Genomic DNA, 27,179 nt, shown 5'->3' on the forward strand with positions numbered 1-27,179 from the left:
CCGGTGTTGGTGAGGCGGTAGCTCCGGTGTTGGTAAGGTGGTAGCTCCGGTGTTGGTGAGGCGGTAGCTCCGGTAGTGGTGAGGCGGTAGCTCCGGTGTTGGTGAGGCGGTAGCTCCGGTGTTGGTGAGGCGGTAGCTCCGGTGTTGGTGAGGCGGTAGCTCCGGTGTTGGTGAGGCGGTAGCTCCGGTGTTGGTGAGGCGGTAGCTCCGGTGTTGGTAAGGTGGTAGCTCCGGTGTTGGTGAGGCGGTAGCTCCGGTAGTGGTGAGGCGGTAGCTCCGGTGTTGGTGAGGCGGTAGCTCCGGTGTTGGTGAGGCGGTAGCTCCGGTGTTGGTGAGGCGGTAGCTCTGGTGTTGGTGAGGCGGTAGCTCCGGTGTTGGTGAGGCGGTAGCTCCGGTGTTGGTGAGGCGGTAGCTCCGGTGTTGGTGAGGCGGTAGCTCCGGTGTTGGTGAGGCGGTAGCTCCGGTGTTGGTGAGGCGGTAGCTCCGGTAGTGATGAGGAGGCAGCGGGGTCAGTGCGGGCTGTAGGCTTTCCTGAAGAGATGGGTTTTCAGGTTCCGTCTGAAGGATCCAAATGTGGTTGATAATCGGACGTGTTGGGGCAAAGAATTCCAGAGGATGGGGGATATTCGGGAGAAGTCTTGGAGGCGGTTGGATGAGGAGCGAATAAGTGTGGAGGAAAGAAGGAGGTCTTGGGAGGACCGGAGATTACATGAGGGAAGATATCGGGAGATTAGTTCAGAGATATATGGAGGAGACAGGTTATGGATGGCTTTGTAGGTCAGTATTAGTAGTCAGTATAGTATGACCACTATATGTCAATAGGTAATATCACAGCTCACCTCCTTCCTCCATGAGCAAATATCTCTGCACAGAGCATGCTCACAACACTCTTCTTTAATATTATTATTTATTGTTATAGCGCCATTTATTCCATGGCGCTTTACATGTAAGGAGGGGTATACATAATAAAAACAAGTACAATAATCTTAAACAATACAAGTCCCGCCTGGTACATTAGGAGAGAGGACCCTGCCCGCGAGGGCTCACAATCTACAAGGGATGGGTGAGAATACAGTAGGTGAGGATAGAGCTGGTCGTGCAGTGGTTTGGGCGATCGGTGGTTACTGCAGGTTGTAGGCTTGTCTGAAGAGGTAGCTCTTCAGGTTCTTTTTGAAGGTTTCGATGGTAGGTGAGAGTCTGATTTGTTGTGGTAGAGAGTTCCAGAGTAGAGATGATACGCGAGAGAAATCTTGTATACGATTGTGGGAAGAGGAGATAAGAGGGGAGTAGAGAAGGAGATCTTGTGAGGATCGGAGGTTGCGTGCAGGAAAGTACCGGGAGACGAGGTCACAGATGTATGGAGGAGACAGGTTGTGGATGGCTTTGTACGTCATGGTTAGGGTTTTGTACTGGAGTCTCTGGGCAATGGGGAGCCAGTGAAGGGATTGACAGAGGGGAGAAGCTGGGGAATAACGGGGAGACAGGTGGATTAGTCAGGCAGCAGAGTTTAGAATAGATTGGAGGGGTGCAAGAGTGTTCGAGGGGAGGCCACAGAGCAGGAGGTTGCAGTAGGCAATGCGAGAGATGATGAGGGCATGGGCTAGGGTTTTTGCAGATTCTTGGTTGAGGAAAGTACGGATCGGTGAAATATTTTTGAGTTGAAGTCGGCAGGAAGTGGAAAGGGCTTGGATATGTGGTTTGAAGGAGAGATCAGCGTCAAGGATTACCCCAAAGCAGCGAGCCTGTGGGACTGGGGAGAGTGGGCAGCCGTTTACTGTAATGGATAGGTTCGTTGGGGGGGTCGCGTGAGATGGGGGAAAGACAATGAATTCTGTTTTGTCCATGTTAAGTTTTAGAAATCTAGCGGAGAAGAAGGATGAAATAGTGGACAGACATTGAGGGATTCTGGTTAGTAGGGAGGTGATATCTGGTCCAGAGATGTAGATCTGTGTGTCATCAGCATAGAGGTGAGACTGAAAGCCATGAGATTCTATGAGCTGTCGCAGGCCAAAAGTGTAAATGGAGAAGAGCAGGGGCCCTAGAACTGAACCTTGTGGGACTCCGACAGATGGGGGCGAGGTGAGGAGGTGGTGTGTGAGTGGGAGACGCTGAATGTCCGGTCTGTTAGGTATGATGAGATCCAGGATAGGGCCAAGTCTGTGACGCCAAGGGATGAGAGGGTCTGTAATAATAGGAAATGGTCCACTGTGTCAAAGGCAGAGGACAGGTCCAGGAGGAGGAGGACAGAGTAGTGTCGCTTGCTCTTGGCGGTTAATAGGTCATTGGTGACCTTAGTTAGGGCAGTGGTGTGACCGGAAGCCAGATTGTAAGCGGTCGAATAGGGAGCAGGAAGATAGATGGGAGGACAGTTCAAGATGGACATGTTGTTTCAATAGTTTTGAGGCATAGGGCAGAAGTGATATAGGGCGATAGCTAGATACAGAGGATGGGTCAAGAGAGGGCTTTTTGAGGATAGGTGTGATGGAGTCATGTTTAAAGCTTGAGGGGAAAACACCAGTTGTTAGTGATAGGTTGAAGAGATGGGTTAGGGTTGGGATGAAGACTGTGGTGAGGTTTGGGATGAGGTGGGATGGGAGCGGGTCAAGTGCACAGGTGGTGAGATGCGATCTTGAGAGTAGAGTGGAGAGTCGATCTTCTGTAATGGTGGGGAAGTTGGTTTTGGAGGTGGAGGGCTGGGCAGTTGGCAGGAAGGGCTCTGGGGGTTGTCGACCAAAACGGTCTCTGATGTGTTATGGCCGGCAATCAGGCAACACAGCGTGCAGTAATCAGTGCACATTCAGAGATCTGGCAATAACCAAAAACAATAGGACGAGCTCTGAGACGTGGAATCTCTGTAGACTGCAGTACCTGATCTATCCTCACACAACTATAAGCAGCAGTGGATTGCGCCTATCACTACCTATGCAACTCGGCACTGCCTGAGGAGCTGACTAGCCTGAAGATAGAAATACAAGCCTGACTTACCTCAGAGAAATACCCCAAAGGAATAGGCAGCCCCCCACATATAATGACTGTTAGCAAGATGAAAAGACAAACGTAGGAATGAAATAGATTCAGCAAAGTGAGGCCCGATATTCTAGACAGAGCGAGGATAGCAAAGAGAACTATGCAGTCTACAAAAAACCCTAAAACGAAAACCACGCAAAGGGGCAAAAAGACCCACCGTGCCGAACTAACAGCACGGCGGTGCACCCCTTTGCTTCTCAGAGCTTCCAGCAAAAGTTAATAGCAAGCTGGACAGAAAAAACAGAAAACAAACTAGAAGCACTTATCTAGCAGAGCAGCAGGCCCAAGGAAAGATGCAGTAGCTCAGATCCAACACTGGAACATTGACAAGGAGCAAGGAAGACAGACTCAGGTGGAGCTAAATAGCAAGGCAGCCAACGAGCTCACCAAAACACCTGAGGGAGGAAGCCCAGAGACTGCAATACCACTTGTGACCACAGAAGTGAACTCAGCCACAGAATTCACAACAGTACCCCCCCCTTGAGGAGGGGTCACCGAACCCTCACCAGAACCCCCAGGCCGACCAGGATGAGCCACATGAAAGGCACGAACAAGATCTGGGGCATGGACATCAGAGGCAAAAACCCAGGAATTATCTTCCTGAGCATAACCCTTCCATTTGACCAGATACTGGAGTTTCCGTCTAGAGACACGAGAATCCAAAATCTTCTCCACAATATACTCCAATTCCCCCTCCACCAAAACAGGGGCAGGAGGCTCCACAGATGGAACCATAGGTGCCACGTATCTCCTCAACAACGACCTATGGAATACATTATGTATGGAAAAGGAGTCTGGGAGGGTCAGACGAAAAGACACCGGATTGAGAATCTCAGAAATCCTATACGGACCAATAAAACGAGGTTTAAATTTAGGAGAGGAAACCTTCATAGGAATATGACGAGAAGATAACCAAACCAGATCCCCAACACGAAGTCGGGGTCCCACACGGCGTCTGCGATTAGCGAAAAGCTGAGCCTTCTCCTGGGACAAGGTCAAATTGTCCACTACCTGAGTCCAGATCTGCTGCAACCTGTCCACCACAGAATCCACACCAGGACAGTCCGAAGACTCAACCTGTCCTGAAGAGAAACGAGGATGGAACCCAGAATTGCAGAAAAATGGAGAGACCAAGGTAGCCGAGCTGGCCCGATTATTAAGGGCGAACTCAGCCAACGGCAAAAATGACACCCAATCATCCTGGTCAGCGGAAACAAAACATCTCAGATATGTTTCCAAGGTCTGATTGGTTCGTTCGGTCTGGCCATTAGTCTGAGGATGGAAGGCCGAGGAGAAAGATAGGTCAATGCCCATCCTACCACAAAAGGCTCGCCAGAACCTCGAGACAAACTGGGAACCTCTGTCAGAAACAATATTCTCAGGAATGCCATGTAAACGAACCACATGCTGGAAGAACAAAGGCACCAAATCAGAGGAGGAAGGCAATTTAACCAAGGGCACCAGATGGACCATTTTAGAAAAGCGATCACAGACCACCCAAATGACCGACATTTTTTGAGAAACGGGAAGGTCAGAAATGAAATCCATCGAAATATGTGTCCAAGGCCTCTTCGGGACCGGCAAGGGCAAAAGTAACCCACTGGCACGTGAACAGCAGGGCTTAGCCCTAGCACAAATTCCACAGGACTGCACAAAAGCACGCACATCCCGTGACAGAGATGGCCACCAGAAGGATCTAGCAACCAACTCCCTGGTACCAAAGATTCCTGGATGACCGGCCAGCACCGAACAATGAAGTTCAGAGATAACTTTACTAGTCCACCTATCAGGGACGAACAGTTTCTCGGCCGGACAACGATCAGGTTTATTAGCCTGAAATTTCTGCAACACTCTCCGCAAATCAGGGGAGATGGCAGACACAATGACTCCTTCCTTGAGGATACTCGCCGGCTCAGATAACCCCGGAGAGTCGGGCACAAAACTCCTAGACAGAGCATCCGCCTTCACATTTTTAGAGCCCGGAAGGTATGAAATCACAAAATCAAAACGAGCAAAAAATAACGACCAACGGGCCTGTCTAGGATTCAAGCGCTTGGCAGACTCAAGATAAGTAAGGTTCTTATGATCAGTCAATACCACCACGCGATGCTTAGCACCCTCAAGCCAATGACGCCACTCCTCGAATGCCCACTTCATGGCCAGCAACTCTCGGTTGCCCACATCATAATTACGCTCAGCAGCAGAAAATTTCCTGGAAAAGAAAGCACATGGTTTGAACACTGAGCAACCAGAACCTCTCTGTGACAAAACCGCCCCTGCACCAATCTCAGAAGCATCAACCTCGACCTAGAACGGAAGAGAAACATCAGGTTGACACAACACAGGGGCACAGCAAAAACGACGCTTCAACTCCTGAAAAGCTTCCACGGCAGCAGAAGACCAATTAACCAAATCAGCACCCTTCTTGGTCAAATCGGTCAATGGTCTGGCAATGCTAGAAAAATTACAGATGAAGCGACGATAAAAATTAGCAAAGCCCAGGAATTTCTGCAGACTTTTTAGAGATGTCGGCTGAGTCCAATCCTGGATGGCCTGAACCTTAACCGGATCCATCTCGACAGTAGAAGGGGAAAAGATGAACCCCAAAAATGAAACTTTCTGCACACCGAAGAGACACTTTGATCCCTTCACGAACAAGGAATTAGCACGCAGTACCTGGAAAACCATTCTGACTTGCTTCACATGAGACTCCCAATCATCTGAGAAGATCAAAATGTCATCCAAGTAAACAATCAAGAATTTATCCAGATACTCACGGAAAATGTCATGCATAAAAGACTGAAAAACAGATGGAGCATTGGCAAGTCCGAACGGCATCACCAGATACTCAAAATGACCCTCGGGCGTATTAAATGCCGTTTTCCATTCATCTCCCTGCCTGATTCTCACCAGATTATACGCACCACGAAGATCAATCTTAGTAAACCAACTAGCCCCCTTAATCCGAGCAAACAAGTCAGAAATCAATGGCAAGGGATACTGAAACTTAACAGTGATCTTATTAAGAAGGCGGTAATCAATACACGGTCTTAGCGAACCATCCTTCTTGGCTACAAAAAAGAACCCTGCTCCCAATGGTGACGATGATGGGCGAATATGTCCCTTCTCCAGGGACTCCTTCACATAACTGCGCATAGCGGTGTGTTCAGGTACGGACAAATTAAATAAACGACCCTTAGGGAATTTACTACCAGGAATCAAATCGATAGCACAATCACAATTCCTATGCGGAGGTAGGGCATCAGACTTGGACTCTTCAAATACATCCTGAAAGTCCGACAAGAACTCTGGGATGTCAGAAGGAATGGATGACGAAATAGACAAAAATGGAACATCACCATGTACCCCCTGACAACCCCAGCTGGATACCGACATAGAGTTCCAATCCAATACTGGATTATGGGTTTGTAGCCATGGCAACCCCAACACGACCACATCATGCAAATTATGCAGTACCAGAAAGCGAATAACTTCCTGATGTGCAGGAGCCATGCACATGGTCAGCTGGGCCCAGTACTGAGGCTTATTCTTGGCCAAAGGTGTAGCATCAATTCCTCTCAACGGAATAGGACACCGCAAAGGCTCCAAGAAAAATCCACAACGTTTAGCATAATCCAAATCCATCAGATTCAGGGCAGCGCCTGAATCCACAAACGCCATGACAGAATACGATGACAAAGAGCACATTAAGGTAATGGACAAAAGGAATTTGGACTGTACAGTACCAATAACGGCAGAGCTATCGAACCGCCTAGTGCGTTTAGGACAATTAGAAATAGCATGAGTAGAATCACCACAATAGAAACACAGTCTGTTCAGACGTCTGTGTTCTTGCCGTTCTACTTTAGTCATAGTCCTGTCGCACTGCATAGGCTCAGGTTTACTCTCAGACAATACCGCCAGATGGTGCACAGATTTACGCTCGCGCAAGCGACGACCGATCTGAATGGCCAAGGACATAGACTCATTCAAACCAGCAGGCATAGGAAATCCCGCCATTACATCCTTAAGAGCTTCAGAGAGACCCTTTCTGAACAAAGCCGCTAGTGCAGATTCATTCCACAGAGTGAGTACTGACCACTTCCTAAATTTCTGACAATATACTTCTACATCATCCTGACCCTGGCATAAAGCCAGCAGATTTTTCTCAGCCTGATCCACTGAATTAGGCTCATCGTAAAGCAATCCCAGCGCCTGGAAAAATGCATCAACATTACTCAATGCAGAATCTCCTGGTGCAAGAGAAAACGCCCAGTCCTGTGGGTCGCCGCGCAAAAAAGAAATAATAATCAAAACCTGTTGAATAGGATTACCAGAAGAATGAGGTTTCAAGGCCAAAAATAGCTTACAATTATTTCTGAAGCTCAGGAACTTAGTTCTGTCACCAAAAAACAAATCAGGAATCGGAATTCTTGGTTCTAGCATCGATTTCTGATCAATAGTATCTTGAATCTTTTGTACATTTACAACGAGATTATCCATTGAGGAGCACAGAGCCTGAATATCCATGTCCACAGCTGTGTCCTGAAGCACTCTAATGTCTAGGGGAAAAAAAAGACTGAAGACAGAGCTAAGGAAAAAAAATGATGTCAGGATTTCTTTTTTCCCTCTATTGGGAATCATTGGTGGGCTCCTTGTACTGTTATGGCTGGCAATCAGGCAACACAGCGTGCAGTAATCAGCGCACATACAGAGATCTGGCAATAACCAAAAACAATAGGACGAGCTCTGAGACGTGGAATCTCTGTAGACTGCAGTACCTGATCTATCCTCACACAACTATAAGCAGCAGTGGATTGCGCCTATCACTACCTATGCAACTAGGCACTGCCTGAGGAGCTGACTAGCCTGAAGATAGAAATACAAGCCTGACTTACCTCAGAGAAATACCCCAAAGGAATAGGCAGCCCCCCACATTTAATGACTGTTAGCAAGATGAAAAGACAAACGTAGGAATGAAATAGATTCAGCAAAGTGAGGCCCGATATTCTAGACAGAGCGAGGATAGCAAAGAGAACTATGCAGTCTACAAAAAACCCTAAAACGAAAACCACGCAAAGGGGCAAAAAGACCCACCGTGCCGAACTAACAGCACGGCGGTGCACCCCTTTGCTTCTCAGAGCTTCCAGCAAAAGTTAATAGCAAGCTGGACAGAAAAAACAGAAAACAAACTAGAAGCACTTATCTAGCAGAGCAGCAGGCCCAAGGAAAGATGCAGTAGCTCAGATCCAACACTGGAACATTGACAAGGAGCAAGGAAGACAGACTCAGGTGGAGCTAAATAGCAAGGCAGCCAACGAGCTCACCAAAACACCTGAGGGAGGAAGCCCAGAGACTGCAATACCACTTGTGACCACAGAAGTGAACTCAGCCACAGAATTCACAACACTGATGTTCTTAATCTTCTGCTTGAAAAATGAGGCAAAGTCTTCAGCTGAGATGAGTGGGGAGGGAGGAGGTGCTGGGGGACGGAGGAGAGAATTGAAGGTGTTGAATAACTGTTTAGGGTTGTGAGACAGGGAGGATATGAGAGATGAGAAGTAGGTTTGTTTAGCTGTGGCGAGTGTGGTCTTGAAAGTAGTGAGGGACTGTTTGAAAGCGATGAAGTGCTCGTTGGAGTTTGATCTTTTCCATCTCCGCTCTGCAGCCCTGGAAGCTCGCCTCAGTTCTTTGGTCAGGCTGGTGTGCCAGGACTATCTGTTGATCTTGCGAGCTTTGGTATGTGTGAGAGGGGCAACAGATTCCAAAGCTGCAGCTATTGTGGTGTTATATAGAGTGGCATCGGCATCCGCATTGTGTATGGAACTTATGCCTGTGAGAGGGAGGAGGGATTCAGACAGTGAGTGTAGATTGAGGTGTTTAAGATTTCTGCGAGGGTGTGCAAGTTTGTGGGGTGGGGATTGTAGACAAGGAGTGGAGAGGGAAGAGAATTGTGAGTAGGTTGTGGTCAGAAAGAGGGAGAGTCGAGTTAGAGAGGTTAGATGGGGAGCAGAGGCAGATGAAGATGAGGTCCAGTGTGTGGCCATCTTTGTGGGTGGCTGTAGAAGACAATTGAGTGAGGCTGAAGGAGGAAGTGAGAGATAGAAGTTTAGTGGCAGCTGAGAGGGAAGTGTCATTGGGGATGTTGAAGTCACCCAAGATCATAGTGGGGATGTCCGCAGAAAGGAAATGAAGCAGCCAGGTGGTGAAGTGGTCAAAAAAGGTGGTGGCTGGCCCTGGGGGGCGGTAAATGACAGCCAGTTGAAGGTTAGAGGGGGAGTAGATGCGCACAGAGTCAACTCAAAGGAAGGGAGAGTAATAGAGGATGGTAATTGGATTGGGGTGAAGGAGCAGTTATTTGACAGGAGAAAACCAACTCCTCCACCATGCTTGCTGCTGGGGCGGGGTGTGTGGGAAATGTGGAGTCCACCACACCAGAGTGCAGCAGGAGAGGCTGTGTCAGAAGGGGTGAGCCCGGTTTCAGTGATGGCGAGGAAGGAAAGTTTGGTAGTAACAAAAAGAAGATCATGGATGTAGGAAAGCTTGTTGCGGACAGAGCGAGCGTTCCATAGTGATCCTGTTAGTGGGACTGGGGAAGCGGTGGCTGGGCGAATGGGTATAAGGTTAGAGAGGTTACGGAAAGTTGTGATTGGAGCGTGGATCGGAGGTAAAACTGACTCTGGGGATGTGGTGAGGAGGACCAGGATTTGGAGAGATATCACCAGCAGTGAGAAGGAGCAGAGAAAGTGTTAGCAGGTGGGAGCAGGAGAGGGCATGAGGAGGATGTCTGTGTTTGGAGACAGAGGATTGTATGTTGAGGAACAGTTCAGAGGAGGAGGTGAGATGGATGGGGAGGATTGAAGAGGAGATGAACAGTTCTTTACTAGGAGTAGGGATTAGGGGAGTTTGCAGAAAGTGAAGGATTATAGGGGTGAAAGTGAAAACAAACAGAAACATTGTTTACAGTGACTGTGGCCAGTTACCTTCAGTTCCCTTCTGGTTCATTTCTGGTTTTAATTCTACATTAATCTTCACACTTCTAGGACACACTTATAGGAATCACTGCAGACTAAAGTCATTGCAGACTTGTGCTATGCAATATATGTACAACTAAGTGCATTCAGGTGTGAAGCAGAGCGGAGTGGTCTCTGCTCATCTTGGTCAGAGAATTAAGAGTGGACCAGATGCATACAATCAAGGCAAAGTAAACAAGGTCATAAATAACACTGGGGTAAGCTGGAATTAGTTGAAAAACATACTGATGTGAATGAGCATACCAGGTGGGGTTTATATACTTTATAGACTATATCACAGCTCACCTCCTCCCCCTCCATGAACAAATATATCTGCACAGAGCATGCTCTCAACACTCTCCTTTGTAGACTATATCACAGCTCACCTCCTCCCCCTCCCTAGATCACAGAGCATGCTCACAGGATTCTCTTATAGAAGTATAGATTTGATACAAAGTAAATATTGATCCCTGCACTTGCTCCAACTTCAAAGAACAATGCTGAAGCTGCAGCTGGCCATATACGCTCTGGGTGGGGTAGTGACTCACATTCTGCATGGATATATACTATCGCTGTGACCACTGAGCCGAGGTGTTGGTGGCAATTTCTACCCTCTATGACCGAAAACCTGCGAGGATGCTGAAAGAGCTAATAATTGATAGGATGAGTGAGCGATATAGGATTAGTGCGCTATACAATGGTCCGTGCTATTTCAGAATAAGATGTATATATTTCCTGATACATAGAGGATTACAAGCAGGCGAAGAAAACCCAACGGGGGCCATAACAGCTGCAGTCCAGAAAACGACAATCAGGTTTTATATGTATATCCATGCAGCCATATATAGTTGTACAGAACAGATCTTTTCTAGCATGCTCCAGCGCATATAGTGCTGAGAGAGTTATTAGGGCCGGGTTTTATGAGCAGTCATAAGAGATGGGTGGGAATGACCACTTACATATCCAACCCAAGGGTCATAGTTTGACAGATAAAATGGAGGCCGAGTGTCTCATTCAGTGTCTGGAGCTGGAGATGTGTGAATCTCCTGTGTGTTGGTCTGTGCTAAGGCCTAAAGAACCGGACGCTATCCTGAGCGGGCGGACCCTCAATATTGTATGGATTTTTTACTTTGTGTTTTCACGCTGAGCGTTTATTTGCAGTCGTAATAGACCTGCCTGGACAGTTCAGCAATACCATTTTCTGTGCCGACTTCAACCGCAGCCAAGTGAGTACAAACCTCCACAATTGGTGCTAGAAGCACGTGCACGAATCCCAAAGGACAATGTGACTGCCGCAGAGATACCACATGTCCTGGGTGAAAGCGACTGCAGGAGCAAAAGCCGACAACATGGAGGAGTTGATAAAGCAACTGGTGCAGGCTAATCTCCAGCAGCAACAGCAGTGGCAGCAGCAGTATCAACAGCAGCAGATGCAGCAGCAGCAGCACAGGCAGCAGATGGAACTCCTAGCCGGGGCGATCCATGGCAGAGCAACCACCCCAACCCCAAATCCAGATGATGACCCTCACTTGAGGAAGACGGTAAGAAGAGCATTGCAAAAGATGACCCCAGGTGATGACGTTGATGCGTTCCTGACAGTTTTCGAGAGGGTGGTGGAAATTGCCTCTCGAGCAGTGGGGGGATGTTCTGGCGCCATATTTGACAGGGGAACCGCAGAAGGCATGTTATGATCTGGCCTTGGAGGACTCAAAAGAGTATGCCAAGTTGAAGACCGAGATCTTGGCACACTTAGAAGTGACTGTCGGGGCACGACGGGTGCACCACTGGGCCCACACAGTAACAAACCTCCCTGTCCCAAATATTTGACCTTCAACACCTGGTCCAAAAATGATTGCAATCTGAATCTTCCTCCCCAGCACAGATGGTGGAGAGGGTCGTCATGGACAGTTTCATACACTCCCTTCCTAGGCCAGTGCAATCCTGGGTTTCCCAGGGGGATCCCCGTAATGCCGATGACCTAGTGAGTCTGGTTGAAAGGTACCAGGCTGTCAAGAGTTCCGTGAGGAAGCAAGGGAGCAGAGCATCACCTTACTGGAGTTCCCAAAGGAGAGCTGAGCCCCAAAACAGGAGGGGATGTCCACAAGCTCAGGAGACATCTGATTCAAAGGCCCCATCCAATAGCATAATTTGTTGGAGGTGTCATACCCCAGGTCACATGGCCACCCGTTGCCCCATGACCACCGAGCCAATGGACTGCAACACAGGACCGTGCTGCTCATATTTTGCATATCCCGCCTGCAGTCTTGTCCCTCAACCAGGCAAGGGGCTACAGGCATGCCCCATAACAGTAGACCAGGTGCAAATGACTGGTTTGTTGGACTCGGAGAGTTTGGTAACCCTAGTGAGGGCCACAATTCCCCCATAAGCTGATTCCTGAAAAGAGGGTGGGCGTCTGCTGTATCCATGGCGACGCGAATGACTATCCTGTGGCCCAAGTGGTCATAAATACAAACTGTGGCACCGAGTCCCATGAGGTTGGCATGGTCAAGGACCTTGCACCCTATTATAATAGGGCGGGAATTTGTGTTATTTTGGGACTTGTGGGGAAATGGGAGGACGTCTGGTTGTCCGGACAGCAGCCAGATTGCTCCCAAAGAAACCTCGTTGCAGGCCACAGGTGACAGGCTTCCGCTTTGTGTGCTAATTGGCGATGAGGATGAGGCAGCATCTCCAGAGGTCATCATCACTGAGCTGGAGGTGTCCGGGGAAACTTTGGAACCGCCCAACTTAGGGATTTACCTCTAAAAGGGACATTTCATAATGTGACGGTACTTAACGGTGTTGCTCAAGGTCCGATGGCTGACATCCGATACCTGTACTTTGCCATGATATATCTGATATATCTGTTGACCGAGCTGAGAGGGGAGGTAATTGAGCTGCAGCTTTTCACAAAGGTCATATCCTATATTATCATGAGAAATGACAGTTTTCCTGCTCTCAGACCCCAAGGTGCCTTCTTGGGACACACAGAAGTGGAAACATTTCACACCTTCTGATGCCTTGGAGATAGACGCCAAATGGGACCTAATTGCACCCTGAAAATTAAATTTACTATGAGAAAGAAAGGTCATAGAAAGAGTATGTAGAGGAAAAAGTAATGTATTTACTGGTAAAGTGGCCATGATCCAGTCACAGACCAGCAATTAGAATATTGACATGGGAGGCTTGTATAGAAATCTGATCTCCAGGTTAAATCTATAAATTAGGCCTTTACCCATAAAAGGTTGTTCACTAACTTAGGGGCAGCCAAGCTGATGTGATCCATTTCATATTAACCCCCTCAGGGAGCAGAATACCAGACTGCAAAGTTAGATATTACTGTAAGGTTCCCCCTTTATTTTAATCGCTGTTTTGCATATTTGTATGTCACTTTTTATTTCCATATTTTATAACCTTTTATTGTAAGCACTGTACCTTTTTCTATTAAAGCTTAAAACTTTAATAAGTTTGAACCTTGTATGCTCTAAAGAATCCATAGCCTTAGAGTGTATGATCCTGGTGCTCGGCATATAGTAGTAGTATTTCCAGGACTCATCACCCTTGTGTTTGGTGAGTGGTGGCAGCATGTATGAAGTGTGGTGCGTGGTCTGTGTCGGGGTGTGATTTATGCTTCCATTGCAGCATAGGACAGAGGTGAATGATGGACTGAGTGAGAGGAGATAGATTAACCCTTGCAGGTGCAACTCCAATTCATGTGCTGAGAAGTGGGTACGTGACTAGAGCTTAGGGCCGGCTCGGTACATTACTACCCCTGCCCTCACAAAAGGGTATTAGCAGATTCCCATGTCCCAAGACGCCAAGGAGAAGAATGCCTTTTCAACGCCAGATGGATGCTTCCAATACACAAGGATGCCATTTGGGTTACAAGGCGCTCCAGCAATGTTCCAGAGAGCCATGGATCGAATCTTAGCTCCCCACAAGAGGTACGCAGCGGCCTACCTAGACGACATTGTGATATTCAGCCAGGATTGGGGAAGCCATCTGAGCAAGGTCCAGGTGATATTTGATGCTCTCTGGAAGGCAGGGTTTTCCATAAACCCGAAGAAATGTGCCTTGGGAATGGAGGAAGCGACTTGGGCTATGCCATAGGCAGGGGCATAATAAAGCCCCAGATAAATAAAGCTGAGGCGATCCAGGGCTGGCCATAACCCCTCTCAAAAGAAACAGGTCAAGGCATTCCTGGTCATGGTGGGCTATTACCGCCAGTTTATCTCAAACTTTGCCATGGTAGGCGCCTCCCTGACAGACTTCCTTACAGGGCCAAAGTCGGCTATAGCTAAGTGGTCCCCAGAAGCAGGAGACGTCCTTCCAGGAACTGAAGCTAGCCGTGTGTAAGCAGCCGGTGCCAGTGGCACCGGATTTCTCCAAGGAGTTTGTGGTCCAGACGGACGCGTCGGATGTCGTGCTAGGCGCTGTCTTGTCTCAAGAGGTGAATGGGGAAGAGCTGCCCATAATGTATCTTAGCCGGAAGTTGTCATCCTCCGGCAGGTACAGACTGGGGCTGAAATTCAGCCCTGGCATTTGTAATCACACCGGCCCATGCTGTCCCCCTCCCCAAGCACCAGATGGAATGTATTACTAATATTTCCCTGGATGGAGGAAAGGAAGATTTACTACAAGACCAATATACTAATGATCCCCGTGGTCAGCAACTTTGTGCTCCATCACAATTGTTAACAGTATGGGTTTCTTGAGAACACTGATTCTGTTAACAACGCTGCAGACAAGGCCAACAGTCAGGCCCTTCAGGCATTTGCCAGAATTGCCAAATAGCCAGTCCGGCCCTGTCCTCCGGGAAAAACTATTGCATAGGGGAGAAGGAATGTTTAGCCTTCAAGAAGGCCTTGGACTCTCTAAGGTACTACATCTTAGGCCGGGGTCACACCTGCTAGTGTGATGCGAGAAACTCGCGCATCAATACCCGGTGATGCCGCCGGCACTCGGGACCCGAGTGTGCGACTGCATAGAAATACATACACACTCTGGTCACGAGAGCTGGCGGCAGCGCGGGTATTGATGCGAGAGACTCGCGTGAGTTTCTCACATCACACTCACAAGTGTGACCCCGGCCTTAGGCAGAAGGTTCAGACTAGTGTCGGACCATGCCCCACTGAAGTGGATGAGGGAGAAGAAAGGGAACAATGCCCGAGTGACCAGGTGGTTCCGAGCACTTCAGGAATTTAACTTCCATGTGGAGCATAGGCCAGGGAAACTGCATGGCAATGCTGACGCTCTGTCGAGAGTCCGCTGTTTCTTGGGAGAAGGTGCCAAGCCCCCCGGCTTTGGGCAGAGGGGGGTTAGGAAGATGGCCGCCGGACGAGTCCTTGAGGGGAGATATGTGTCATTGTGGCTGTGAGTTGCGGTGTTGTGAGCTCAGACGCATGTTCCAGCACATATAGTGCTGATAGACTTTTTTTTAGCCATTCCAGGGCCAGGTTTTACGAGCAGTCATAAGAGATGGGTGGGAATGACGGCTCACATACTCCTACCCCAGGGCCGTGGTTTGGCAGATAAAATGGAGACCTGTCTAATACAGACAAATCTAGAAAAGATCTGTGTTGTGCAACTATACATGGCTGCATGGATATATATATATATATATATATATATATATATATATACATATACACATACATATACATATATATATATATATACACATATATATATATATATATATATATATATATATATATATATATATACGTACATATACAGTGGGGCAAAAAAGTATTTAGTCAGTCAGCAATAGTGCAAGTTCCACCACTTAAAAAGATGAGAGGCGTCTGTAATTTACATAATAGGTAGACCTCAACTATGGGAGACAAACTGAGAAAAAAAAATCCAGAAAATCACATTGTCTGTTTTTTTAACAATTTATTTGCATATTATGGTGGAAAATAAGTATTTGGTCAGAAACAAACAATCAAGATTTCTGGCTCTCACAGACCTGTAACTTCTTCTTTAAGAGTCTCCTCTTTCCTCCACTCATTACCTGTAGTAATGGCACCTGTTTAAACTTGTTATCAGTATAAAAAGACACCTGTGCACACCCTCAAACAGTCTGACTCCAAACTCCACTATGGTGAAGACCAAAGAGCTGTCAAAGGACACCAGAAACAAAATTGTAGCCCTGCACCAGGCTGGGAAGACTGAATCTGCAATAGCCAACCAGCTTGGAGTGAAGAAATCAACAGTGGGAGCAATAATTAGAAAATGGAAGACATACAAGACCACTGATAATCTCCCTCGATCTGGGGCTCCACGCAAAATCCCACCCCGTGGGGTCAGAATGATCACAAGAACGGTGAGCAAAAATCCCAGAACCACGCGGGGGGACCTAGTGAATGAACTGCAGAGAGCTGGGACCAATGTAACAAGGCCTACCATAAGTAACACACTACGCCACCATGGACTCAGATCCTGCAGTGCCAGACGTGTCCCACTGCTTAAGCCAGTACATGTCCGGGCCCGTCTGAAGTTTGCTAGAGAGCATTTGGATGATCCAGAGGAGTTTTGGGAGAATGTCCTATGGTCTGATTAAACCAAACTGGAACTGTTTGGTAGAAACACAACTTGTCGTGTTTGGAGGAAAAAGAATACTGAGTTGCATCCATCAAACACCATACCTACTGTAAAGCATGGTGGTGGAAACATCATGCTTTGGGGCTGTTCCTCTGCAAAGGGGCCAGGACAACTGATCCGGGTACATGAAAGAATGAATGGGGCCATGTATCGTGAGATTTTGAGTGCAAACCTCATTCCATCAGCAAGGGCATTGAAGATGAAACGTGGCTGGGTCTTTCAACATGACAATGATCCAAAGCACACCGCCAGGGCAACGAAGGAGTGGCTTCGTAAGAAGCATTTCAAGGTCCTGGAGTGGCCTAGCCAGTCTCCAGATCTCAACCCTATAGAAAACCTTTGGAGGGAGTTGAAAGTCTGTGTTGCCAAGCAAAAAGCCAAAAACATCACTGCTCTAGAGGAGATCTGCATGGAGGAATGGGCCAACATACCAACAACAGTGTGTGGCAACCTTGTGAAGACTCACAGAAAACGTTTGACCTCTGTCATTGCCAACAAAGGATATATTACAAAGTATTGAGATGAAATTTTGTTTCTGACCAAATACTTATTTTCCACCATAATATGCAAATAAATTGTTAAAAAAAACAGACAATGTGATTTTCTGGATTTTTTTTTCTCAGTTTGTCTCCCATAGTTGAGGTCTACCTATGATGTAAATTACAGACGCCTCTCATCTTTTTAAGTGGTGGAACTTGCACTATTGCTGACTGACTAAATACTTTTTTGCCCCACTGTATATATACACATACATATATATATATGTACATACTGATTGTCGCTTTCTGGACTGCAGCTGTATTTATGGCCCCCGTTGGGTTTTCTTCGCCTGCTTGTAATCCTCTGTGTATCATGAAATATATATACATCTTATTCTGAAATAGCACGCACCATTGTATAGCGCACTAATCCTATATCGCTCACTCAACCTATCAATTATTAGCTCTTTCAGCATCCTCGCAGGTTTTCTGTCATAGATGGTAGAAATTGCCACCAACACCTCGGCTCAGTGGTCACAGCGATAGTATATATCCATGCAGCGCAGAGGCTCGTATCATCTTGTGCTCTGAAGTATATAGCTGATTTCGTAGCTCACCTCCTCCCACTCCCTGCACCGATCACAGAGCATGCCCACAACACTCTCCCATTGATGTATATAGGTGATGTCGTAGCTCACCTCCTCCCACCCCCTGCACCGATCACAGAGCATGCCCACAACACTCTCCCATTGATGTATATAAGTGATGTCGTAGCTCACCTCCTCCCACCCCCTGCACCGATCACAGAGCATGCCCCCAACACTCTCCCATAGATGTATATAGGTGATGTCATAGCTCACCTCCTCCCACCCCCTGCACCGATCACAGAGCATGCCCCCAACACTCTCCCATAGATGTATATAGGTGATGTCGTAGCTCACCTCCTCCCACTCCCTGCACCGATCACAGAGCATGCCCACAACACTCTCCCATTGATGTATATAAGTGATGTCGTAGCTCACCTCCTCCCACTCCCTGCACTGATCACAGAGCATACCCACAACACTCTCCCATTGATGTATATAGGTGATGTCATAGCTCACATCCTCCCAGTCTCTGCACTGATCACAGAGCATGCCCCCAACACTCTCCCATAGATGTATATAGGTGATGTGGTAGCTCACCTCCTCCCACCCCCTGCACCGATCACAGAGCATGCCCACAACACTCTCCCATTGATGTATATAGGTAATATCGTAGCTCACCTCCTTCCACCCCCTGCACCGATCACAGAGCATGCCCACAACACTCTCCCATTGATGTATATAGGTGATGTCGTAGCTCACCTCCTCCCACCCCCTGCACAGAGCATGCCCACAACACTCTCCCATTGATGTATATAGGTGATGTCGTAGCTCACCTCCTCCCACCCCCTGCACCGATCACTGTTGTGAGTTCTGTTTTTGGGCTCCCTCTGGTGGTTACTGATGGTACTGGGTGACTTGTGTTCTCTGCGGTCTCTGGTCTCCACCTGTTCCATCAGGTTATGGGAGTTTCCTATTTAACCTGGCTTTTTTGTCATTTCCTCGCCGGCTATCAATGTAATCAGCGTGTCTTTTTACCTCTGCTCCCTGCGTCTGTTATCTTCAGGACAAGCTAAGTTTTGATTTTCCTGTTCCACGTTTTGCTTAATTTTTGTCTTAGTCCAGCTTGCAGATATGTGATTCCTTGCTGCTGGTTGCTCTAGTGGGCTGAAATTACTCCTCATGTTCCATGAGTTGGCACATGAGTTCAAGTAATTTCAGGATGGTTTTTTGAAGGGTTTTTCGCTGACCGCGCAGTTCACTTTTGTATCCTCTGCTATCTAGCTTTAGCGGGCCTCATTTTTGCTGATTCTATTTTCATAACTACGTATGTGCTTTCCTCTCATTTCACCGTTATTACATGTGGGGGGCTGCTATTTCTGTGGGGTGTTTCTCTGGAGGCAAGTGAGGTCTGTGTTTCTTCTGATAGGGGAAGTTAATCCTTCGGCTGGCGCGAGACGTCTAGGAATCATCGTAGGCACGTTCCCCGGCTACTGCTAGTTGTGTGTTTAGGTTCAGGATCGCGGTCAGCTCAGGTTCCATCACCCTAGAGCTTGTTTTGTTTTTGTGCTTGTCCTTTTGGTGATCCCCTGCCATTGGGATCATGACAGTATAGCCGGACAGAAAAAATTGGTCATCGTTTTGGCTGAAGTAGGAGGAAAAGTAGTCTGAGGAAGTTTTTTTTTTTTTTCCCCTCCTCTGTGTTTGCTGCCTAGTCTTAATTGCAGCTTGACTCTTTTTTTTCCTCCTCTCAATCCTTGAATGGCTCTGACCTCAGCTGTTTATCATGGACGTCCAGAGTTTGGCTTCCAGCCTGAATAATCTTGCTGCTAAGGTTCAAAATATACAAGATTTTGTTGTACATACGCCTATGTCTGAACCTAGAATTCCTATCCCAGAGTTTTTTTCTGGAGATAGATCTAGTTTTCTGAATTTTAGGAACAATTGCAAGTTGTTTCTTTCCTTGAAATCTCGCTCCTCTGGAGACCCTGCTCAGCAGGTCAAGATTGTTATATCTTTCCTGCGGGGTGATCCTCAGAATTGGGCATTTGCATTGGCACCAGGGGATCCTGCGTTGCTCAATGTGGATGCGTTTTTTTCTGGCATTGGGTTTGCTCTATGAGGAACCTAACCTAGAGATTCAGGCTGAAAAAGCTTTATTGGCTCTCTCTCAGGGGCAAGATGAAGCAGAAATATATTGTCAGAAATTTCGGAAATGGTCGGTGCTTACTCAGTGGAATGAGTGCGCTCTGGCTGCAAAATTCAGAGATGGCCTTTCTGAGGCCATTAAAGATGTTATGGTGGGGTTCCCGGCGCCTACAGGTCTGAATGAGTCCATGACTATGGCTATTCAGATTGATCGGCGTTTACGGGAGCGCAAACCTGTGCACCATTTGGCGGTGTCTTCTGAACAGGCACCTGAGATAATGCAATGTGATAGAATTCAGTCCAGAAGTGAACGGCAAAATTATAGGCGGAAAAACGGATTGTGTTTTTATTGTGGTGATTCAGCTCATGTTATATCAGCATGCTCTAAACGCACAAAAAAGGTTGATAAGTCTGTTGCCATTGGTACTTTACAGTCTAAGTTCATTCTGTCTGTGACTCTGATTTGTTCATTATCATCCATTTCCGTCGCTGCCTATGTGGATTCAGGCGCTGCCCTGAGTCTTATGGATTGGTCATTTGCCAATCGCTGTGGGTTTAGTCTGGAACCTCTGGAAGTTCCTATTCCTTTGAAAGGAATTGACTCTACACCTTTGGCTATGAATAAACCTCAGTACTGGACACAAGTGACCATGCGTATGACTCCCGTTCATCAGGAGGTGATTCGCTTCCTGGTACTGTATAATTTACATGATGTCTTAGTGCTTGGTCTGCCATGGTTACAAACTCATAACCCAGTCCTGGACTGGAAAACAATGTCTGTGTTAAGCTGGGGATGTCAGGGGGTTCATGATGATGCATCTTCGATTTCTATCGCTTCATCTACTCCTTCTGAGGTTCCGGTATTTTTGTCTGATTATTGGGATGTTTTTGAGGAGCCTAAGCTCAGTTCGCTTCCTCCTCACAGGGATTGCGATTGTGCTATAGATTTGATTCCTGGCAGTAAGTTCCCGAAAGGTCGTTTGTTCAATCTGTCAGTGCCAGAGCATACTGCTATGCGGAATTATGTTAAGGAGTCCTTGGAAAAGGGACATATCCGTCCATCTTCGTCCCCTTTGGGAGCAGGTTTTTTTTTTGTGGCCAAAAAAGATGGTTCCTTGAGGCCTTGCATAGATTATCGTCTTTTGAATAAGATTACGGTCAAATATCAGTATCCTTTGCCATTGTTGACTGATTTGTTCGCTCGCATTAAGGGGGCTAAATGGTTCACTAAGATTGATCTTAGGGGTGCGTATAATCTTGTGCGGATAAGGCAGGGTGATGAGTGGAAAACCGCATTTAATACGCCAGAGGGCCATTTCGAGTATTTGGTGATGCCTTTTGGACTTTCTAATGCTCCTTCTGTCTTCCAGTCTCTTATGCACGATATTTTTCGTGAATATCTGGATAAATTTATTATCGTGTATTTGGATGATGTTTTGGTTTTTTCGGATGACTGGGAGTCTAATGTTCAGCAGGTCAGGAAGGTGTTTCAGGTCCTGCGGGCCAATTCTTTGTTTGTAAAGGGTTCTAAATGTCTCTTTGGAGTTTAGAAGATTTCTTTTTTGGGGTATATTTTTTCCCCTTCTACTATTGAGATGGATCCCGTCAAGGTTCAGGCTATTTGTGACTGGACGCAGCCTACATCTCTTAAGAGTCTACAGAAGTTCTTGGGCTTTGCTAATTTTTATCGTCGCTTCATAACTAATTTTTCTAGTGTTGTTAGGCCTTTGACGGATTTGACTAAAAAGGGTGCTGATGTTACTGATTGGTCTCCTGCGGCTGTGGAGACCTTTCATGAACTTAAGCGCCGGTTTTCTTCTGCTCCTGTGTTGCGTCAGCCAGATACGTCGCTTCCTTTTCAGGTTGAGGTTGATGCTTCCGAGATCGGAGCGGGGGCGGTTTTGTCGCAGAGAAGCTCCGATGGCTCAGTGATGAAGCCATGTGCGTTCTTTTCTAGAAAATTTTCGCCCGCTGAACGGAATTATGATGTTGGTAATCGGGAGCTTTTGGCCATGAAGTGGGCATTTGAGGAGTGGCGTCATTGGCTTGAGGGTGCTAGACATCGTGTGGTGGTCTTGACTGATCACAAAAATCTGATGTACCTTGAGTCTGCCAAGCGTCTGAATCCTAGACAGGCTCGTTGGTCACTGTTTTTCTCCCGTTTCAATTTTGTGGTTTCATACCTGCCAGTTTCAAAGAATGTGAAGGCGGATGCTCTTTCTAGGAGTTTTGTGCCTGACTCCCCTGGAAATTCTGAGCCCACTGGTATCCTTAGGGATGGGGTGATTTTGTCGGCTGTCTCCCCAGACTTGCGACGTGCTTTGCAGGAGTTTCAGGCGGATAAACCTGATCGTTGTCCGCCGGAAAGACTGTTTGTTCCGGATAATTGGACCAGTAGAGTCATCTCCGAGGTCCATTCTTCTGTGTTGGCAGGTCATCCTGGAATATTTGGTACTAGAGACTTGGTGGCCAGGTCTTTTTGGTGGCCTTCCTTGTCGAGGGATGTGCGTTCTTTCGTGCAGTCTTGTGGAGTTTGCGCTCGGGCTAAGCCTTGCTGTTCTCGGGCCAGTGGATTGTTGTTACCTTTGCCTATCCCGAAGAGGCCTTGGACGCACATTTCCATGGACTTTATTTCGGATCTCCTTGTCTCTCAAAAAATGTCCGTCATATGGGTTGTGTGTGACCGCTTTTCTAAGATGGTTCACCTGGTACCCTTGCCTAAGTTACCTTCCTCCTCTGAGTTGGTCCCTCTGTTTTTTCAAAACGTGGTCCGTTTGCATGGCATTCCGGAGAACATCGTTTCTGACAGGGGATCCCAGTTTGTGTCTAGATTTTGGCGGACGTTCTGTGCTAAGATGGGCATTGATTTGTCCTTTTCGTCTGCATTCCATCCCCAGACGAATGGCCAGACGGAACGAACTAATCAGACTTTAGAAACTTATTTAAGGTGTTTTGTTTCTGCTGATCAAGATGACTGGGTTTCCTTTTTGCCGCTTGCCGAGTTTGCCCTTAATAATCGGGCTAGTTCTGCTACCTTGGTTTCTCCTTTCTTTTGTAATTCGGGGTTTCATCCTCGTTTTTCCTCTGGTCAGGTGGAGCCTTCTGATTGTCCTGGAGTGGACATGGTGGTGGATAGGTTGCATCGGATTTGGAGTCATGTGGTGGACAATTTGAAGTTGTCCCAGGAGAGGGCTCAGCAGTTTGCTAATCGCCGTCGCCGCGTGGGTCCTCGACTTCTTGTTGGGGACTTGGTGTGGTTGTCTTCTCGTTTTGTTCCTATGAAGGTCTCTTCTCCTAAGTTCAAGCCTCGGTTCATCGGTCCCTATAGGATCTTGGAAATTCTTAACCCTGTGTCGTTTCGTTTGGATCTCCCGGCATCGTTTGCTATTCATAATGTGTTCCATCGGTCGTTGTTGCGGAAGTATGAGGTACCTGTCGTTCCTTCGCTTGAGCCTCCTGCTCCGGTGCTGGTGGAGGGTGAATTGGAGTATGTTGTGGAGAAGATCTTGGATTCTCGTGTTTCCAGACGGAAACTCCAGTATTTGGTCAAGTGGAAGGGTTATGGTCAGGAGGATAATTCTTGGGTGATTGCCTCTGATGTTCATGCTGCCGATTTGGTCCGTGCTTTTCATAGGGCTCATCCTGGTCGCCCTGGTGGTTCTCGTGAGGGTTCGGTGACCCCTCCTCAAGGGGGGGGTACTGTTGTGAGTTCTGTTTTTGGGCTCCCTCTGGTGGTTACTGATGGTACTGGGTGACTTGTGTTCTCTGCGGTCTCTGGTCTCCACCTGTTCCATCAGGTTATGGGAGTTTCCTATTTAACCTGGCTTTTTTGTCATTTCCTCGCCGGCTATCAATGTAATCAGCGTGTCTTTTTACCTCTGCTCCCTGTGTCTGTTATCTTCAGGACAAGCTAAGTTTTGATTTTCCTGTTCCACGTTTTGCTTAATTTTTGTCTTAGTCCAGCTTGCAGATATGTGATTCCTTGCTGCTGGTTGCTCTAGTGGGCTGAAATTACTCCTCATGTTCCATGAGTTGGCACATGAGTTCAAGTAATTTCAGGATGGTTTTTTGAAGGGTTTTTCGCTGACCGCGCAGTTCACTTTTGTATCCTCTGCTATCTAGCTTTAGCGGGCCTCATTTTTGCTGATTCTATTTTCATAACTACGTATGTGCTTTCCTCTCATTTCACCGTTATTACATGTGGGGGGCTGCTATTTCTGTGGGGTGTTTCTCTGGAGGCAAGTGAGGTCTGTGTTTCTTCTTATAGGGGAAGTTAATCCTTCGGCTGGCGCGAGACGTCTAGGAATCATCGTAGGCACGTTCCCCGGCTACTGCTAGTTGTGTGTTTAGGTTCAGGATCACGGTCAGCTCAGGTTCCATCACCCTAGAGCTTGTTTTGTTTTTGTGCTTGTCCTTTTGGTGATCCCCTGCCATTGGGATCATGACAGATCACAGAGCATGCCCACAACACTCTCCCATTGATGTATATAGGTGATGTCGTAGCTCACCTCCTCCCACCCCCTGCACCGATCACAGAGCATGCCCACAACACTCTCCCATTGATGTATATAGGTGATGTCGTAGCTCACCTCCTCCCACCCCCTGCACAGAGCATGCCCACAACACTCTCTCATTGATGTATATAGGTGATGTCGTAGCTCACCTCCTCCCACCCCCTGCACCGATCACAGAGCATGCCCACAACACTCTCCCATAGATGTATATAGGTGATGTGGTAGCTCACCTCCTCCCACTCCCTGCACCGATCACAGAGCATGCCCACAACACTCTCCCATAGATGTATATAGGTGATGTCGTAGCTCACCTCCTCCCACCCCCCGCACTGATCACAGAGCATGCCCACAACACTCTCTCGTTGATGTATATAGGTGATGTCGTAGCTCACCTCCTCCCACCCCCTGCACCGATCACAGAGCATGCCCACAACACTCTCCCATGGAAGTATATAGGTGATGTCGTAGCTCACCTCCTCCCACCCCCTGCACTGATCACAGAGCATACCCACAACACTCTCCGATAGAAGTATATAGGTGATGTCGTAGCTCACCTCCTCCCACTCCCTGCACCGATCACAGAGCATGCCCACAACACTCTCCCATTGATGTATATAGGTGATGTCGTAGCTCACCTCCTCCCACCCCCTGCACTGATCACAGAGCATGCCCACAACACTCTCCCATTGATGTCAATGAAAGTCTGCACTTCTGACTACAACCCATGTGTCTGATGTGATTGCTGTTAAAAGTACAGAAAATGTGCAAATCAGGAAAGGAAGCCAAGTTCTCCATAACAGATTGTGACAATTACACCACACAATGTGACAGGTGACTCGTTCCATGACCGATTGCCGCCACGTGGCCAGGCTGATCTGTGAGTGTGGGCTTGGGTGGGCACCTCCGATAATGGGGTCACCGCTTCTTCCAGGTAGCAGCAGTCATAGGACGTCCACATAAGCTGTGCTGGCGTCGGGTGGGGGGCGCTCACCTCCGGGAATGGAGGGCTAGCCGTGCAGGTGTAACTCTCCATTTACTAATGAAGTATATAAATGACGAGAGAAAGAAATGCCCCTTTAAGGGACCTGGAGAACCGCTGCCCAGAAGTGAAACGTGGCGTTTTCCTCCGTCCCGTGGCGGTTTTCGAGCGAGGTGCGTTCCTCACTGTCTCTCCACTTTGCAGACAGATGTGATAGTGAACAGTGTGGCGGGCGATCTGGATCTCACGAAGGGTAAAGTCTCCAATTCCCTATATCGCCGTGCAGGCGCCGGCCTGCAGCAGATCCTGGCCGACACCACCGCGGGGACTCCGGTGTCCACAGGGACGGTCATTGCCACCCATGGCAGCAGCCTCAGCTGTAAGAACGTCCTTCATGCCGTGGCTCCGGCGTGGGACAATGGACGAGGATCCGCAGAGACGGTAATCCAGATGCCAGCAGGAATGAGTTAATAAGATCCGTCCCAGGACCGAGGCTCAGTGTCCGTCACTTTCTAATCCTTGTTCCAGGTATTGCGGGGAGTTATCCAGGACTGCCTGACGTGGACAGACCGGCAGCAGATGAAGTCCCTGTCCATCCCGGCCCTAGGGACCGGAAATCTGGCCTTCCCCAAGGATTTTGTAGCCGCTCTGATGCTCGATGAAATGTCCCAGTTCAGCTCCAAAAATAAACCCAAAAATCTCAAAGAAGTGGAAATTGTTCTTCACCCAAAAGACAAAGACACAATCCAGGTAATTCCTCCAGCAGCTCATATTGGGAAGATTCATGTCATGGTGGAGATCCAGCAACCATGAATGCACTGTCTGCAGCAGAGAGGCCCCGGTAACTCATGGTAAGGCCCACGGTAACTCTCACAGTAAGGCCCCCGGTAATTCTCACAGTAAGGCCCCCGGCAATTCTCGGTAAGGCCCCCGGTAACTCTCACAGTAAGGCCCCCGGTAACTCTCACAGTAAGGCCCCCGGTAACTCTCACAGTAAGGCCCCCGGTAACTCTCACAGTAAGGCCCCCGGTAATTCTCACAGTAAGGCCCCCGGCAATTCTCGGTAAGGCCCCCGGTAACTCTCACAGTAAGGCCCCCGGTAACTCTCACGGTAAGGCCCCCGGCAATTCTCACAGTAAGGCCCCCAGCAACTTTCACAGTAAGGTCCCCGGTAATTCTCGGTAAGGCCCCCGGTAACTCTCACAGTAAGGCCCCCGGCAATTCTCACAGTAAGGCCCCCGGCAATTCTCGGTAAGGCCCCCGGTAACTCTCACAGTAAGGCCCCCGGTAACTATCACAGTAAGGTCCCCGGTAATTCTCACAGTAAGGCCCCCGGCAATTCTCGGTAAGGCCCCCGGTAACTCTCACAGTAAGGCCCCCAGCAATTCTCACAGTAAGGCCCCCGGTAACTCTCACAGTAAGGCCCCCGGTAACTCTCACAGTAAGGCCCCCGGTAATTCTCACAGTAAGGCCCCCGGCAATTCTCGGTAAGGCCCCCGGTAACTCTCACAGTAAGGCCCCCGGTAACTCTCACAGTAAGGCCCCCGGTAACTCTCACAGTAAGGCCCCCGGCAATTCTCGGTAAGGCCCCCGGTAACTCTCACAGTAAGGCCCCCGGCAATTCTCACAGTAAGGCCCCCGGTAACTCTCACAGTAAGGCCCCCGGCAATTCTCGGTAAGGCCCCCGGTAACTCACAGTAAGGCCCCCGGTAACTCTCACAGTAAGGCCCCCGGTAACTCTCACAGTAAGGCCCCCGGTAACTCTCACAGTAAGGCCCCCGGTAACTCTCACAGTAAGGCCCCCGGTAACTCTCACAGTAAGGCCCCCG

The 27,179-nt window shown here is 48.2% G+C and overlaps 1 protein-coding gene across 2 annotated transcripts in view; it reads left to right on the forward strand.

Moving 5' to 3' along the window:
• LOC138644318 (protein mono-ADP-ribosyltransferase PARP14-like) overlaps positions 1-27,179 on the forward strand; it is a 148,739-nt gene that overhangs the window by 19,846 nt on the left and 101,714 nt on the right. The window contains exons 7-8 of one of the 2 annotated variants that reach the window (XM_069732568.1): positions 25,555-25,791; positions 25,879-26,100. The exons of the other annotated variant lie outside the window; for it this stretch is intronic. Of the exons in view, the coding sequence (XP_069588669.1) occupies positions 25,555-25,791; positions 25,879-26,100 (459 nt within the window). The remainder of the gene's footprint in view (positions 1-25,554; positions 25,792-25,878; positions 26,101-27,179) is intronic. 2 annotated transcript variants of the gene reach the window in all.

This window comes from Ranitomeya imitator, chromosome 7 (assembly GCF_032444005.1).
Source record: "Ranitomeya imitator isolate aRanImi1 chromosome 7, aRanImi1.pri, whole genome shotgun sequence".
NCBI classification, from domain to species: domain Eukaryota; kingdom Metazoa; phylum Chordata; class Amphibia; order Anura; family Dendrobatidae; genus Ranitomeya; species Ranitomeya imitator.